The sequence below is a fragment of the Labeo rohita genome, chromosome 10 (assembly GCF_022985175.1).
Source record: "Labeo rohita strain BAU-BD-2019 chromosome 10, IGBB_LRoh.1.0, whole genome shotgun sequence".
Classification (NCBI taxonomy): Eukaryota; Metazoa; Chordata; class Actinopteri; order Cypriniformes; family Cyprinidae; genus Labeo; species Labeo rohita.
The window spans coordinates 18,429,108-18,447,204 of NC_066878.1; the positions used below are offsets into that span (position 1 = coordinate 18,429,108).

At 32.1% G+C, this 18,097-nt stretch overlaps 1 protein-coding gene and 1 long non-coding RNA gene across 4 annotated transcripts in view; both read right to left on the reverse strand.

Annotated features, from left to right (window-relative positions):
• The window catches only part of LOC127171989 (uncharacterized), a 121,779-nt gene that overhangs the window by 82,334 nt on the left and 21,348 nt on the right, over positions 1 to 18,097 (reverse strand). The window lies entirely within an intron of this gene.
• Positions 1 to 18,097, reverse strand: part of LOC127171982 (rab GTPase-activating protein 1) — a 112,215-nt gene that overhangs the window by 66,064 nt on the left and 28,054 nt on the right. For all 3 annotated transcript variants that reach the window (XM_051120981.1, XM_051120980.1, XM_051120982.1), the window contains 6 exons: positions 14,881 to 14,991; positions 14,447 to 14,513; positions 10,654 to 10,756; positions 8,585 to 8,754; positions 8,213 to 8,381; positions 7,960 to 8,053 (listed from right to left, as the gene is read on the reverse strand). In XM_051120981.1, the coding sequence (XP_050976938.1) occupies positions 7,960 to 8,053; positions 8,213 to 8,381; positions 8,585 to 8,754; positions 10,654 to 10,756; positions 14,447 to 14,513; positions 14,881 to 14,991 (714 nt within the window). The remainder of the gene's footprint in view (positions 1 to 7,959; positions 8,054 to 8,212; positions 8,382 to 8,584; positions 8,755 to 10,653; positions 10,757 to 14,446; positions 14,514 to 14,880; positions 14,992 to 18,097) is intronic.

The following is an 18,097-nucleotide window of genomic DNA, read 5'->3' on the forward strand; positions in this document are numbered from 1 at the left end:
TTTCTTCTGCTCACCAAGCCTGCATTTATTTGATCCAAAAAACAGAACAAGCAGTAATATTGTGAAATATTTTTACTATTTAAAACAACTGCTTTTTTATTTGAATATATTTTAAAATGCAATTTATTCCTGTGATCAAAGCTGAATTTTCAGAAATCATTACTGCAGTCTTCAGTGTCACATGATCCTTCAGAAATCATTCTAATATGCTGACTTGCTGCTCAAGAAACATTTTTAATTATTATAATTATAAATATTTTAAACTGTTGAGCACTTTTTTTTTGAAAAATCAAAAGATCAGCATTTGTCTTAAATAAAATGCTTTTGTAACCAGTGTTGGGGAAAGTTACTTTTAAAAGTAACGCATTACAACTTTGCGTTACTCCCTGAAAAAGTAACTAATTATGTTACTTAGTTACTTTTAACGGAAAGTAATCCGTTACGTTACTTTTGCGTTACTTTTTAAATCTGGGCAGGGCTTGCTTCTTTGTTTTTAATATAAAACAATTCTAATGTAAAAGCCCTTTTACACCAAAAGTGAAATGAATTCAACTCAGGCTGAAAGAAAAGTACATTTATGCAGGAGATCACTCTTCAGCTATTAAAAAAAAAAAAAAAAAAAAAAAAAATGAAGCACAAATGTTATTTTATCTAAAGTAATTTTTGCTTATTAGTATGGTTGAATTGCATCATCGAAGGTCAGCAGCAAAGACACTGGTTATTAAAATGTGATTAAATACACAAAGGATATTTGTTTTATTTAACATACTTAATTATTGCAGGGTTGCGTCATGTTCTGAGTTTGCATTTCACTGTTTTTACTCATTTTGAGGAATACTGAATCTGTTTTTTGTGAGTGAGATGAATTAATGCACGTTCACATTTAGTCTGTTTCACTGTATTTTGGAACAAATAAATGCAGGCTTGGTAAGCAGAAGAGACTTCTTAAAAAAAAAAAATCTTACTGTTCAAAAACTTTTGACTGGTAGTGTATATCATTTTTATTAATTGATTAATTTAGTTTTTTAAGTACATCAAGTACTAAAAGAAAAGCAATATGGAGAAATATTAACAACTATCTGAAATAAAAAAAAAAAGTTATTACATTTTATTTTAGAATTATTTTATTATTTTATATTTATATAAAATATATTAGACTTCCCTGAGACTATATACACCTCGTGTGCATTAGTGATACTTCGCCTTCCACACAGACAAAAGCGACCTTCTGGTGTGTAATTTATTCCCTAGGACCATTTACTAAAGGAGAAGCTTATATGAAGCTTAACATGCTACAGGCATAATGTCATTTACCAACATTTACCAACATTTCTTTGTATTTGTTTATGAAATGTCTTAAATGTCACTGGTGCCCATTTTCCTCCCTGATTAAAAGGAAAGTACATAATTCTACTGTGCTGTAACATGCACTAACCACTTCCCTCAGGGATTTTTATCCTGCCAATCACTCAAAACTGACAAACTCAATTGGGATTATTACTGCAAACTGTTTCCTCCAATAAGAACAACTTTGTTCAGTGCAACACATTGCTTTTTATGACATGACATTACTCTGTCATAAGCGTGAAACATGTGTTTTGCAAATACAGAGACTGTAGTCAGTTTTTGTTCCAGGAAATAACAAATGTACTCAATATGCATCATTTATTAATGCAATATGCACTGGTCCCTTAAACCCAATGGTCTTGAACCAGGAAGCGCTAACATCAAACAACGGGAGGCTCCAGCTGCTGTGCAGTCACTTATTGTACCTAGTCATCAAAAATACAGTGATTTTGCTCGCAAATGCTTACAAGAATTTTACAAGGATGCTTAAAATCCGATGATCTACCACCCTCTTCCCTGAAATAAAGCCATTTACATACATTTTCATGCATAAAGTTGGTAAGATTTTTAAAATGTTTTTGAAAGAAGAAAGACATGGTAAAAACAGTAAAATTGCTAAATATTAATCCAATTTAAAAGAACTGTTTTCTGTGTGAATATATTATAAAACATAATTCATTCCTGTGATGTAAAGCTGAATTTTCAGCATCATTACTCCAGTCTTCAGTGTCACATGATCCTTCAGAAATCATTATAATATGCAGATTTGCTGCTCAAGAAACATTTATTATATTATCAGTGTTGAAAACAGTTGTGCTGCTTCATATTTTAGTGGATAACAATTTTTTTAAGGATTGTCTCATGAATAAAAAAGATCAGCATTTATTTAAAATAGAATTTTTTGTTTGTTTGTTTTTTACAATTTTATGAATTTTTTCAAATCTTACTGATCCCAAACTTTTGAACGTAGTTATTTCTACAATTATTACTTTTTTAATAGTCACTGCAAATTAAATTCAATGTAAATATTACAATTTTATTTGGAAAAATGTGCTTTTGTTCATATAATATTATTCTATTCGGTGAACAGCATATCTATATTTAAATTATTACATTTCTATATTCTAATTAAATAAATATTTTAACAACAAATGTTCAGTAAACATTTTAAATATACACTACCTGTCAAAAATTTTTGAACAGTAAGATTTTTAATGTTTTTGAAGAAGTCTCTTCTGCTCAGCAAGCCTGCATTTATTTTATCCAAAGTACAGCAAAAACAGTAACATTTTAAAATATTTTTACTATTTAAAATAACTTCTTTCTATATTTAATATATTTTAAAATAATATTTTCAGCATCATTACTCCAGTCTTCAGTGTCACATGATCCTTTAGAAATCATTCTAATATGATGATTTGCTGTTTAAGAAAAACATTTTCATTATTATTTTTATTATTATTATTATGATCAATTTTTTAAACAGAATTTTTAAAACTTTTATTCAGCAAGGATGCTTTGAATTTATAACGTTACAGAAGATTTATATTTCAAATAAATGCTATTTCTATTCATCACAGAAACCTGAAAAAAATATATTAAGCTGTTAATATACATAATAATAATAACAAATGCAGCAATAGCAGCAATTTGATCAGAATATTAGAATGGTGTAATAATGCTAAAAATTCAGTTTTAAAATAAGAAAATAAATTACATTTTAATATATATTTAAATGTAAAAATATTTCAAACTTTTACTGTTTTTGCTGCACGTTGGATCAAATAAATGCAGGCTTGTTGAGCAGAAGAGACTTTAAACATTAAAAACCTTACTGTTCAAAAACTTTTGACTGGTAGTGTATATTTTAAGCATTTTTATGTAATATATAAAGTAAAGTATACTGAAAGCATTTTAACTTTGACAGCCCAAAAATGCATTGGAAAATCTTATTCTCTTCTCAAATTTCCCATAATCTCTCTTGAACTTCTCTTTGAGCCTGATCTGTAAGTGTCTGGGTAACATTATCAGCTCCTTTTGACTTAGGACTACAAGCAACCACTCAGAACAGCCTAGAAATATGCTAAAAACACTTTAACAACCAGAAATTTGATTTACAGCCAGTAGTTTTAATATTTATTGTCCATTTTGCAAAGAAAAGAAAGAATCACAATGGTTTTCTGCAGAGAGAACTGCAGAGAGGATGTTCACGTGTCGATTACTCAGCATAAACTCAATTATGAAAGACACTTACAGAGCCAAAAGCACAAAATACCAAAATATGAACATAAAACTAGAGTTCAAAGTTAAGTGGTTTGATAAAATAAATTCAATTAAAAGTGTGTGTCTTCAACACACAGCACATTAAGTCACTTAATTTAACAACAGACCAACTGTAAATCTCCAAACGGGGAAAGCCGAGGAGGAAAACTAGGGACTAGATGCAGATGTGAGCACAACACACACAAAGACTCAGCTGTGTTCTTCAGGGTGCACAGACAGTCGCAAGCCTGTAATTAAATTCCTGGGATTTTTAATTGAATTCATCTCGAGGTTTTGATTAACAACAATAAGAGTAATGGGAGCGGGAAATAATCTTAATAAGACCCTTATCTGAATTTGACCATTTCCCCATCCTTCCCAGTCTCTTCAGTCCTCTCTTCTAGCGCTGCACATTAAAATATCTCGCTCATTTCCCTCCCATGAATGAGTTCTTAAATTAGAAATGGTGTGCGTGTGTGTGGAGATATTTTTTTGGTGGGAGACAGAAAAAAAAAAAATTGTGTGGGACGGAAAGCTCGATTTTCGGCATGTTTTATAGCGCTTCCCCACATAGAAAGGCATAGAGCAGCAGTTCAACAGTGTCAGGAAGAAAGAGGCGGACAAGACAACCTCTAATCTAAATGTGCATATGCTAATGTGAAACAATTAATCTCTACAGGAATCTTTGTATCTAACCCATGGCTCGTTAACAACAGTACTGCGGCTCCAAGTCTAATTTTACCAAAAAAAAAAACAAAAAAACAACTGTATACATTTACACCTGTCGCTTGTCAGGGTCTAAAATTAACATCCACCAAATGAGAGTAAATAAGGATACAATTAAAGGAGAAGTCCACTTCCAGAACAAATAATGTACTCACCCCCTTGTCATCCAAGATGTTCATGTCTTTATTTAGTCTTAAAGAAATTATGTTTTTTGAGGAAAACATTTCAGCATTTTTCTCCATATAATGGACTGATATGGTGCCCCGATTTTGAACTTCCAAAATGTAGTTTAAATGCGGCTTCAAACGATCCCAAATGCGGTTGCAAACGATCCCAGCTGAGGAAGAAGGGTCTTATCTAGTGAAACGATTCATAAAAATAATACAGTTTACATACTTTTTAACAGTTAGGGTATGTCGAAAAACATATTTTGTCCCTCAACTTCAAATTTGTCCTGTATCACCGTTTTACCTTTTTTGGGGGTGTTTGATCTTCTTTGCATGTTCACTTTGCATAGACTGGGTCGGTACTTCTGCAGCAATGTAGGATGATTTTGAAATGATTTTTGAAGTTGAGAGAGAAAATACGGTCATGAGCGTCTTACCTCAGACCCGCCCTAAAACAAGTTGCAACAGTCCGAGTGCCATTGTTTCGATGCTGGATCAGAGATGTAAGTTAGACAAGAATATCTCGATTGAGGTGTTGTGTTGCTGGATGTAATAATGAACATAGTGGTCGTCATTTACTCCCGACATCTGAGCCGCTGAAGATGCAGTAGATTACGTTTGTTTGTGAAGGGAATGCGCCTCCCGATCTACATACATCCGTCTATGTTCGCGCGAATTATTCGTGATCCAGGTTCACCGACAGCAGAAATGAGTATAAGGGGTTTGTTATGAATCTCTGCAATTACCTTTCCTAATAACGTGCTAGTTAGCAAGTTTCACGACTAAACGCGGCTAAATTAAACAATCTCTCAGAGCAGCTTGTCACTCCACAGAGAGAAGAGAGGGGCGGGGTGAGCAGAGCTCATTTACATTTAAAGGAACAATCCCTCAGAATGGGATGATTTTTGCAGAGCTGATTTTGGCAAGGTAAAAAGGGTGTTGTTTTACACAACCATTAAGAATTTTTAACCAAAGTATATTATAGACTTTTCATTAAGACCCTAAAGAATCATATCGACTTGTGGAAAATGGGCATCCGATGACCCATGAAAAATGTTTCACAGTTTCCGGAAAAATATTAAGCATAACAAATGATTTCAGTATTGATAATAATCATTTCTTGAGCAGAAAATCAACATATTAGAATGATTTCTGAAGGATCTTTCGACATTGAAAACTGGAGTAATAATGCTGAAAATTCAGCTTTGATCACAGGAATAAATTACAATTTATAAAATATTTTTTTTAACAGTTATTTTAAACTGTAACAATATTTCAAAATATTACTGTTTTTATTGTATTTATCATGAAATAAAATCAGCCTCAATTAGGGTTGCAAAATTCCGGGAATTTTCAAGACTGGAAACTTTCCATGGGAATTAACGGGAATATATGGGAATTAACGGGAATTAATGGGAATATATGGGAATTATTGGGAATAAACTGGGAATTTGCAAAATTGCAGGAACTGGGAATGTAAATGTAGATGAGAAGAAAAACTTGCAGCATAATCTTGGATAAAACAACCAGGTTTAATGCAATTTTAGTTTAATTTCTGATCTACACACTGCTCAGTCACATGCACACTGCTTACTGCAGGGCTGTTAAGGCCACACACCCTACATCCACTGTACATTCCTCTATAACATGCACAGATCAAACTATCAAAATATATTATGGTTAGTGTTCATGTCAATTACATAAATATTACAAAAATATATATGTTTAAAACTTCCTTGTGCTGTGTGTAAGCTACTGTGCAACTAAATTATGCCATTGTTAAAACAAATACACTGGCTGAGCAAACATTTAGGTGAGATAATAATAATTTAAAAAACAGTCTAAAAACGACCCTCCCCCACACAGTCCCCCTAGTAGTCACCTAAGGGGGGAATTCCCCCCCATTTTCTCTGAAGGCACAGTTGCTGCATTTGAGCCCAAGGGCTACATCTAAATTTTGATATTACTTATGTAAAGTAAGTAAGTTTAGGTAAGTTTAACTAGCAAAAACCAAAATGTTTATACAGTATATCTCATGTCCCAGTGTTTATACAGTAGCTGGCCAGTAAATCAGATATGAACAATCTAAGCTAGTTAGCATTATTTCATTTACTATTTAGGAAGTATCATGTGCTAGCTAGCTTAAGTTGCAGTGCTATTCCTTATACCTTCTGCTAGCCAGTTTCATACAGAAGTACAGAACTGGTCAAAAGTTTGGACACATTCCTATTTTTAATGTTTTCTGAACATCTCTTATGATTTCTTATGTACATCAAGCCTTCATTTATTTTTCAGCAAAAATACAGAACAAAACAGTAATATTGTGAAGTATTACAATTTAAAATAATGGTTTTCTGTTTTAATATACTTTAAATTATAATGTATTGCTATGAAAAAAAAGCTGAATTTACTACAGTCTTCACTGTAACATTGATGTAATCCTTCAGAAATCATTCTGAAATGCTGATTTATCAATTTTGGAAACAGCTGTGCTGCTTAATATTTTTTTTAAATTCCCTTTTCTTACAGGATTCTTTAATGAAAAAGAACAGCATTTATTTAAAATATAAATCCTTTTTTAACAGTACAGTACTGTTCAAAAGTTTGGGGTCAGTATGTTTTTTTTTTCAATACTTTTATTAAACAAGGATGTGTTCAGTTAATAAAAAGTAATAGTAAAGACTTATATTGTTAGAAAAGATTTCAGTTTTGAATAAATTATGTTCTTTTTAAGTTAAATCCAGGAAAAAAGCATCACAGATTCCAAAAAAATCAAAAAATGTCATTTTTAAAATTTGTATTAGTTTGCATGCATGTCAGCTTATAATCAAACAAAATTTACACAATTTAAATTTATACAATTTATATTTGTTTATGATACAGCTTCTCTAAATTTCCCCAAATTTCCCATTAATTCCCATTAATTCCCATAAATTCCCATAAATTCCCGTAAATTTCTGTTAAATTTCCAAATTGGAATTTTCCAAAATTCCCCGGACAAAGTTTCCATTGAAAGTTACCGGAAATTTACCGGAAATTTTCCGCCCCTTTGCAACCCTAGCCTCAATACATTTATATGCTGCTTACCAACAAATAAAAATAACTTTACTGCCTTGCACTCAAACTAAAGGGAAATGACAATGAATACTGAATAATACCAAAATTAGAACTGTCTCTAATGATTATTTTAGTAAATTGAGTAATTGGTCAATTGGTTATTTATATATATATATATATATATATATATCTATATATACATACATATATATATATATATATATATATAATTTTTTTTTTTTTTATTCAGTGATGATCCTGATATCAATTCTGTTGGCATCTATTTTCATTTTATAGCAAAACTATGAATACATAAAATATAATAATATATATTTAGCAATAAAAAAAATTCTGGTTAAAACCCTGAACCTTCATTTCCACTTGTTTTCAAAGCACTTACCATTTAGACAGTAAATCTCCCCAAGTTTCCAGAATTTTTTCACCACATTCCTTAGACACGTCTCCAGATCCACTCAATAACGGTTCATCATTATCTGGGAGGACAGTGAGAGAGAAACAGCGAGAGAAATGTTACTAGCTAGTAAGGTTCAGTTTTTGTGCTAAAGCATATGAATCGCTGGAGGACTTTGAAAGAACAGCTCCTGAGGTCGTGTATATGATGATATGAATGAGAAGTGCTGTGGGCCGCTCACCTTCCTCCTCATCATCCTCGGGAGGAGAGGGCACCATAGAGCCGTGAGAGCCGGACGACAGGATGCCGGGGCTCGCCGTGGTCTTCCTCTTTTCTCTCTCGGTCTCGCTCTCTAAACTCACCACTTCATACAGTGTGTCTGAGTTGCTCTTCCTTTCTTTGTTCTCCATCTGAGGGCAGAGTGAAGGCACTTCAAACACTAATTTCTTTTAAAGACTGTCTCCACATGCTCGTTCATGCTATGATTTTGTTTTAAAACCTGGCGAGCTATATACTTTGATTGTGAATGCTGTCTCAAAAGCAAAAACGTGAAATTTTGAGGTGCAGACTTTGTCGTGTATAAAGTCAGGCCCTGCACTGAGCCGGTCCTCACCGGTCTGAGTTTGAGATAGAAGGTCTCTGTGTAACTGCGTTTGCTGAAGGGCCAGAAGAGCCTCTCGTTGGGTGAGCACACGCGAACCCGTGTCTCCAGCAGGAACCGCACAGGCTCCTCCACCTCCGTGATTACCAGGTCCACCGCCGTCGTCATGTACATGAACTTATCTGTGTGTCATACAGGTATTCATACAGGTCAAAGCATGCTCATATTAGTGTGTTTAATACATAGTATCATTGACTATCATTTCAAGTTTGTCTAACCAGAAGTAGCATTATTAAATAAAGATACATTTTATTTGTACAGCGCATCCTATATCGGATCCAGATCAAAGTACATCATGAACAGGAAAAACAAAACAAAACAAAAAAAAAAAAATAATAATAATCATCATCATTATAATAATCATTATTTTATTTGTATAGCTTCTTTAATACATTAAATCCACTTTTGAAAATCAGGTAAACTCTTTAGAAAAATTATTAATTAATAATTAATAAAATAATAAATAATAATTATTAATTATCATTAATTAAAAGAATAATTATTATTATTTTATGATAATTATTATAGCACCTTTCATACACAAAATCCAGCTCAAAGCACAAACATTAGGAAAAAGCTAATTGTTAAAAATATTCTTATAATTCTGATAATTATTATTAAATAATTTATTAATAATAATAATAATAATAATAATAATAATAATAATAATAATACATTAACACTTTTAGTACTTCAAATCCAGATTATTATTATTATTATTATTATTATTATCATCATCATTACTATTATTATTATTATTATTATTATTATTACTGTTATCTGTTATTGTTATTATTATTATTATTATTATAGCACTTTTCATAAAAAAAAAAAAAGAGCTTGAAGCACTTCAAACATCAGGAAAAAGCTAATTGGTAAAATATTCTTATTATTAATATTGTTATGATAATAATAATAATAAACTATAAAATGGTAATATTATTAATATAATTATAATAATTATAATGTACTATTATTATTATTATTAATAATAATAATACATCTGTATAACATTTTTAGTACTTCAAATCCAGACCAAAGTACTGCAAAAAACATCTTATTAGTAGTAGTAGTAGTAGTATTACTACTGTTATTATAAAATCTTTCATATATAAACTCAAAGCACTTCAAACATTAGGAAAAAGCTAATGGGCAAAATATTCTTCTTTTTATTCGTATTATTAATGTTGTTGTTAGAATAATAATAACAATAAAACAAATAATAATAATATAATACATTATAAAATTATAATTATTATATTATTATAATGAATTATAATCATCATTATTAAATAATGTATTAATAATAAAATGTTTATTATTTGTTTATTAAACGTTTCATCACATTAAAGTTATTTTATTTTATTTTATTTTATTTTAATAGCACCTTTCACATATAAAATATAGCTCAAACTACTTCAAACATCAGGAAAAAGCTAATTGCTAAAAATGTTCATATTATTAATGTTCATATTATGTTGTTACAATAATAACAACAACAACAAATTATACAATGATAATAAAATAATGATTATTAAGCATTATTATAATTAATTATAATATTATAATGAATTATAATTAATTAATTATAATGAATTATAATTAATTAATTATAATGAATTATAATTATAATATATAATTACAATAATAATTATTAAATAATTTATTTACACAATAATAATAATAATAATAATAATAATAATGATGATAATAATATATTTGTGTAACACCTTCAATACGTCAATTTCAGATCAAAGTACTTCAAAAATCAGACATTATTATTATTAATATTATTATATAAAAATACATTTTATTTGTATGTAATGTTTGAAAAATCTGCATGTTTAGAGCGTGTCTAATATCAGTTGGAAGAGTGTTCCAGATCTTTTAAGCACAACAGCTACATGCAACTTTTCTGGATCTCTCATGGTTTATGAATATTCCAGAAAATTAGCATCAGATGACCTCATACAATGATTTGGATCCCAGTCTGCAAACGGAGCACGTGTGTGGATCTGTACCTTTGGGCGTCTCCTCATTCACGGCCTGAAACTGAGGAGTGTTGGGATTCCAGCTCCCTGTGATGATGTAAGATTTCCCATCAGAACTCTTACCCATTGATTCCTAACAAAAGGGCGGAGGGCAAATGAGGAGAGCCAAGAAAAAGAGAAAAATAAAGGAAATTTAAATTCAAACATAATCATGACTTCACAGGGAAAAAAAAAATTGCAGCTGTGATTCACTCACGGTGAATTAACAAATGGAGGACAGCCCTGGCCAAAATCCTAAATGCTGATAGTTGGCTTTGTCTACAGAACTAACTGGATGGAGGACAACACTTCCAGACTCATGACAACACCATCACATGGGCCAAGCACTTTTAGAGTAATAGTAAAAAAAGGTTTAATATGAATTTCACACAGTTTAGTTTTGTAGCTACAGGCGCATTTTAACTTAAAAGAGCGTCTTGTTTCTGTTTGTCCCCGTGCATCCTTGCTTGACCCTGATGCCAGATTTCCTTATAAGGGACCAAACCTGCAGAAATTAAAAATAAATAAATGAATGAATAAATAAGTAATATGTGTGTCTAGAGGCGCCGTCAACCTAGAATCTCATCAACAACGTTGATGGCTCTGGGCTTAAAACTGTCAGGATAAGTAGCTGAATACAGTTGCTATAAAATAATTTGACATAATGTGAATCTGTGAAAACATTTCAGAACTCTCCAGTTGATCCCACAAGCTGTGATCTCTATCGTTAGTTTGATCGGGCGCTTCTCCTTCAGCTCTCAACCAATGACTCACCGGAGCGCCGCAAGAACGGCCTCCCTCATTTCCATGTTGCACACGGAAAGTAAAAAGAAATAAATGAATAAATAAATCTGGAAATAAAAATGTGGAAATAAATAAATACAAAATATAAATAAATGCATAAAAATACATTTAAAAAATAAACAAATGCATACATACATAAATTAATTAAATACATACAAAAACTAAAGAATATGCATTAAAAAAAAAAAATAAATGAAAAAATAAATACAGAAAATAATACATAAAGGAAAAAGGTAATAAAAAGTACATTCAGGATCAAATGATTTATATTTGTTTTTATCAAGTCATTTATTTCTTTATTTATATTCCTGCTATTACATTTCTTTCTTCATTTATCTAGCTATGTATATATTTATTTATTTTTAATTTCTGCAGGTTTGGTCCTACATATAATGCCAAATTTCCCAATCTCTGGGCACAGAAAGATACACAAATTTCCACAAAAACAGATTGTCTGTCACTGATAAAATTCCATGACAAATCCAGACTTTCCTTCAAAATCAGTGAAGGAAATGCAGGGGAAAAGTTCACAGATTCGGTCAGAGCCTTGAAATTACGTAACTTCATACATTATTGTGGTTGCAGACTTTATTTTTACTATTTTTAAAAATTATATATTATTATTATTATTATTATTATTATTTCAGAATAGAGAACCTTAAATGTGTTTGTGAATAATAAAAAATGTATAAAAAAAAACTAATAAAATTAAAGTAAAATTAATAAAAAATTAAAACTTCAAACGAACTAATACACAGGCCTCCATTTTTTTTTATTCTCAGGGCTCAAAAAACAAGGTTTTTATTTATTTATTTTTTATTTTACTTTATTTTATTTTAGGCTGTTTTAAACAAAAATGTTCACATTTCAGATGTGTTCATTAACATTAGAAATAAATTCCTGACATTTAATTTGTTTTAAATGTTACATGACTATCATTTCTTTGTAATTTCCTTTATCAGCTACAATAAAGCTCCAGTAGACTGTAAAAAACCCCGTAAAAAACTGTAAAAAAACCTGTAAAAACATAGCCATGAAGATTTTTTTCAGAGTGGCAGTAGAACTTTTTTAATCTCCTTTAAGAATGAATGTGACCCTGGACCACAAAACCAAGTCTTAAGTAACCTGGGTATATTTGTAGCAATAGCCAACAACACACTGAGTCAAAATCATTGATTTTTTTTTTTTAATGCCAAAAATCATTTGAATATTAAGTAAAGATCATGTTTCATGAAGATATTTTGTAAATTTTCTACCATAAATATATCAAAACTTAATTTCTGATTAGTAATATGCAGTGCTAAGAACTTCATTTGGACAACTTTAAAGGCGATTTTATCAATGTTTTGATTTCATTTCATTTCATTTTATTATTTATTTCATTCTTTTAAAAGAAAAAGAAATGAAAAGGAGCAGAAAGAAGATAAACTTATAATATCTGCCCCTTATCAACATAAAACAAATTACAATTCCAATGAGGAGCTCTTATACTTATCAAATTTACAGCAAATATACAATGTCATAATTCAAATATCTCATTTTCCAACTAATTAGAAGCATGATATTTCTCTATCAATAATGCTTTTACACACTTCTTGAAAACAAAAAACGATATTGACATTTTGATTTCAAATTATTCCACAAACTGACACCTTGCACCGAGACACATCTTTCCTTTAATTTTGTTCTAAACTCAGCTTTCTGAAAGACTTCAGTTCCTCTTAAATTGTAGCTACTAACTCTCTTGATGAATCTATTTTGCAAATTTTCAGGTAATGTTTTTTGGTGAGCTTTATACATTATTTTTAGTAAACTATATTCTAATAAATCATCGAATTTTAAGGTTTTTAATTGTATAAATATTGGATTTGTGTGGACCCTATATCCACTTCCATTTACAACACGAATAGCACGTTTTTGTAATTTAAAAACTGGTTCTATATAAGTCTTATTAGCACTTCCCCACACTTCAATGCAATAGGTCAGATGTGGAACAATCAATGAATTATATAACAAAAACAGAGCACATTTATTAACAGATTCTTTTATCTTATGCAGCACGGCTATGATTTGGGATACCTTAGATTTAACATAGTCAATATGGAATTTCCACGTTAACTGTTCATCAATCAAAACACCCATTAAATTCATGGGTCCTATCTATCTGTACTCCTTGTACTGACAATGCTGCATCAAAATCCTTATTTGTACAACTAAAGATCATAAATTTTGTCTTACTAATGTTTAAAGATAATCTATTAGCATTAAACCATCTCATAATTTTCCCAAACTCATACTCAACAACTTGCAATACATCATTTATATTTTTGCCAGCATAAAATAAAGAAGTATCGTCCGCAAACAAAATACATTTTAGTAAATTTGAAACATTTACAATATCATTCACATAAAGAAGAAAAAGTACTGGACCTAATACCGATCCCTGGGGTACACCACAAGTAATTTGACAATTTTTTGATTTTGTATTATTGATTTCAACAAACTGCTCTCTTTCTTTTAAATAACTTTTAACCCACTGATAAGCTATGCCTCTTATACCATATTTATATATCAATGTTTTGATTTTTTTTGCACCCTCAGATTCCAGACTTTCATATAATTTTATCTCGACCAAATATCATCTTACTCTAACAAACCATACAGTACATAAATGGAAAGCTTATTTATTCAGCTTTCAGATCATGTATACATCTCAGTCTACTAAAATTAACTTTTATGACTGGTTTTGTGGTTCAGGGTCACATTTCGTCGACACTATGATCATATTTTCATTCAAATCTAGGACACTATAAAGTATAATAAAGAAATCCATTTTATAAAGTACTTTGTTTTATTATTATTATTATTATTATTATTATTATTATTTTGATTGATCAAGTAAAGGTAAGAGTACTAGAGAGGCATGAATAAATGGAGTTAATTCAAAACTAGAGATGCAGGTATGTCTTCCACCACCTACCAGGTCAAGCAGGTGCATATCGCTATTCTTTACATTCTTCCCCGGGCTCAAGAGCAGACCAAAACACCTGAAACATAAACATATTCCTCACTCGAACAGAACCACATAGCAACTACACATATCAACTGCAAAAAAACTGCATATTCGCACACCCATCTGCGGGTGCAGGGCCTCAGAAAACACACATAAACAGAAAAGCACAGCTGTGCATTTAGGCAGGGTTGGCTTCAGTTCAACACAATCAGTCAGCACAGAGAAAAACCATCCTACATGTTCTCATGGCCCGAAAGGAACACTTAAGCACAGAAAACACATAATTCAGCTCATGTTTATCATTAATAAATGAATTATTGGTCGTTATGGGAGACACAAGGTCTTCTGGATGAGGATGTCCTCTCTGTGGAGAGAGCCGTGTCGCTGTGGAAAGCACGTACCTCTCGATGGCCAGCTCTTTGTTGGACGTCTGCTGGACGTAGATCACGATCTTTTTGTCCATGCCTGGCCGCAGTTTGAAGCTCTGTCTGTCCTTGTCCTTTGATACAGCACTGTTGGTCACAAAAAGAGTTCTCAAACGCTTAGTTGGGTGAATCTCATATTATTTTTGCTTTAAATAAGGTTTTGATATCAATATTTTCGATACCATAGAAGTTTCATCATTCTTGTCATCAGTGTCAATATCACAAAATATTGTTGGTGATTTATGTTTTTACTAGCACTATAAATAATATTATGGTTATATGTCTTTTTAGTCAAATAACACATATACCACTAATCAAACATTTGAGATTGGTAAGATTTTTTTAACATATCTAAAAAATCTCTTATGCTCTGCACTTATTTGACCAAAAATACAGTCAAAACAGTAATATTGTGAAAAAGTATTAGAACTTAAAATAACTTTTTTTTTTATTTGAATATATTTTAAAATGTAATTTATTTCTGTGATGCAAAGCTAAATTTTCAGCATCATTACTCCACTCTTTAGTGTCACATGACCCTTCAGAAATCATATTATTTTGCTGATTTACTGCCCCCAAAAAAACATTTCTGACTATATTCAATGTTAAAAACAGTTGTGCTGCTTCATATTTTTATAGGAACACATTTATGCTATATATAATAAGTACTTTTTCATTCAGTAGATATCTTATGATTATGTATACTATGATTTTAAATATATACAGTACTTACACTGACCAAAATTATAAATGCAACACTTCTGTTTTTGCCCCCATTTTTCATGAGCTGAACTCAAAGATCTAAGACTTTTTCTATGTACACAAAAGGCCTATTTCTCTCAAATATTGTTCACAAATCTGTATAAATCTGTGTTAGTGAGCACTTCTCCTTCGCCGAGATAATCCATCCACCTCACAGGTGTGGCATATCAAGATGCTGATTAGACAGCATGATTTTTGCACAGGTGAGCCTTAGGCTAACCACAATAAAAGGCCACTCTAAAATGTGCAGTTTTATCACACAGCACAATGTCTCTGATGTCGCAAGTTTTGAGGGAGCGTGCAATTGGCATGCTGACTGCAGGAATGTCCACCAGAGCTATTGCCCGTGAATTGAATGTTCATTTCTCTTCCGAAAACCAGTCAGTATCTGGTGTGAGCACCATTTGCCCCACGCAGTGCAACACATCTCCTTCACATAGAGTTGATCAGGCTGTTGATTGTGGCCTGTGGAATGTTGGTCCACTCCTCTTCAATGGCTGTGCGAAGTTGCTGGACATTGGCAGGAACTGGAACACGTTGTCGTATACGCCGATACAGAGCATCCCAAACATGCTCAATGGGTGACATGTTTTCGGCTTCCAGGAACTGTATACAGATCCTTGCAAGATGGGGCCGTGCATTATCATGCTGCAAAATGAGGTGATGGTCGTGGATGAATGGCACAACAATTGGCCTCAGGATATCGTCACGGTATTTCTGTGCATTCAAAATGCCATCAATAAAATGCACCTGTGTTCACTGTCCATAACATACGCCTGCTCATACCATTACCCCTCCGCCACCATGGGCCACTCGATCCATAATGTTGACATCAGCAAACCGCTCACCCACACGATGCCATACACGCTGTCTGCCATCTGTCCTATACAGTGAAAACCGGGATTCATCCATGAAGAGAACACCTCTCCAAAGTGCCAGACACCATCGAATGTGAGCATTTGCCCACTCAAGTCGGTTACGATGGCGAACTGCAGTCAGGTTGAGACCCCGATGAGGATGACGAGCATGCAGATGAGTCTCCCTGAGTCGGTTTCTGACAGTTTGTGCAGAAATTCTTTGGTTATGCAAACCGATTGTTGCAGCAGCTGTCCGGGTGGCTGGTCTCAGATGATCTTGGAGGTGAAGATGCTGGATGTGGAGGTCCTGGGCTGGTGTCGTTACACGTGGTCTGCAGTTGTGAGGCCGGTTGGATGTACTGCCAAAGTCTCTGAAACGCCTTTGGAGACGGCTTATGGTAGAGAAATGAACATTCAATTCACGGGCAATAGCTCTGGTGGACATTCCTGCAGTCAGCATGCCAATTGCACGCTCCCTCAAAACTTGCGACATCAGAGACATTGTGCTGTGTGATAAAACTGCACATTTTAGAGTGGCCTTTTATTGTGGTTAGCCTAAGGCTCACCTGTGCAAAAATCATGCTGTCTAATCAGCATCTTGATATGCCACACCTGTGAGGTGGATGGATTATCTCGACAAAGGAGAAGTGCTCACTAACACAGATTTATACAGATTTGTTAACAATATTTGATAGAAATAGGCCTTTTGTGTACATAGAAAAAGTCTTAGATCTTTTAGTTCAGCTCATGAAAAAACGAAAGTGTTGCGTTTATAATTTTGGTCATTGTATGTCTGATAATAATCTTATAATAATGACTATATGTAAAAGACATTTTTTAAAAAACAAGAAGCCAAAAAAGGAGTTATGGCTAAAACAAAATCTTTGTCAAAATGTACACGCATCTCTTACATCCAAATGGAGCGAAAGGGCCTTTCAAGGTAATTTTGTCATGTTTTTCCTGTTGTTTTTATCCAAAGTGACTTGCAGTCCATTTATAACAGGGACAGTCTCTCTGGAGCATCAAGCTCATGCTGATGGAGACAGTGCAGTTATTTTGGGCACTTTAGCCCTTTCTTTAAATATTTTTCTCTCTTTTTGCCTTTTCTGTGCAACATTAAAAAGCCAGTATAAACACACTGCACACAGGTCACTAAAAGATTTACAAATGGCTCTTACATATACTTACCTGTAATATTATAATTTTAATTTAATTTACATACATTTGAATGAATCATTAAAATAATATTAAAGGAATAGTTCACCTAAAATTAAAATTCTGTCATTAATTTCTCACCCTCATGTTGTTCCAAACCAATAAGACCTTTGTTCATCTTCAGAACACAAATTAAGATATTTTTGATGAAATCCAAGAGCTTTCTGAACCTGCATAGACAACAACACAACTGAAACGTTCAAGGCCCAGAAAGGTAGTAGACATTGACAAAATAGTTCATGGGACATCAGTGGTACAACCTTTATGAACCTGTTATGAAGCTACAAGAAAACTTTTTGTGTGCAAAAAAAAAAAAACAAACTTTTCTCAACAATTTCTTCTCTTCGTGTCAGTCTTAA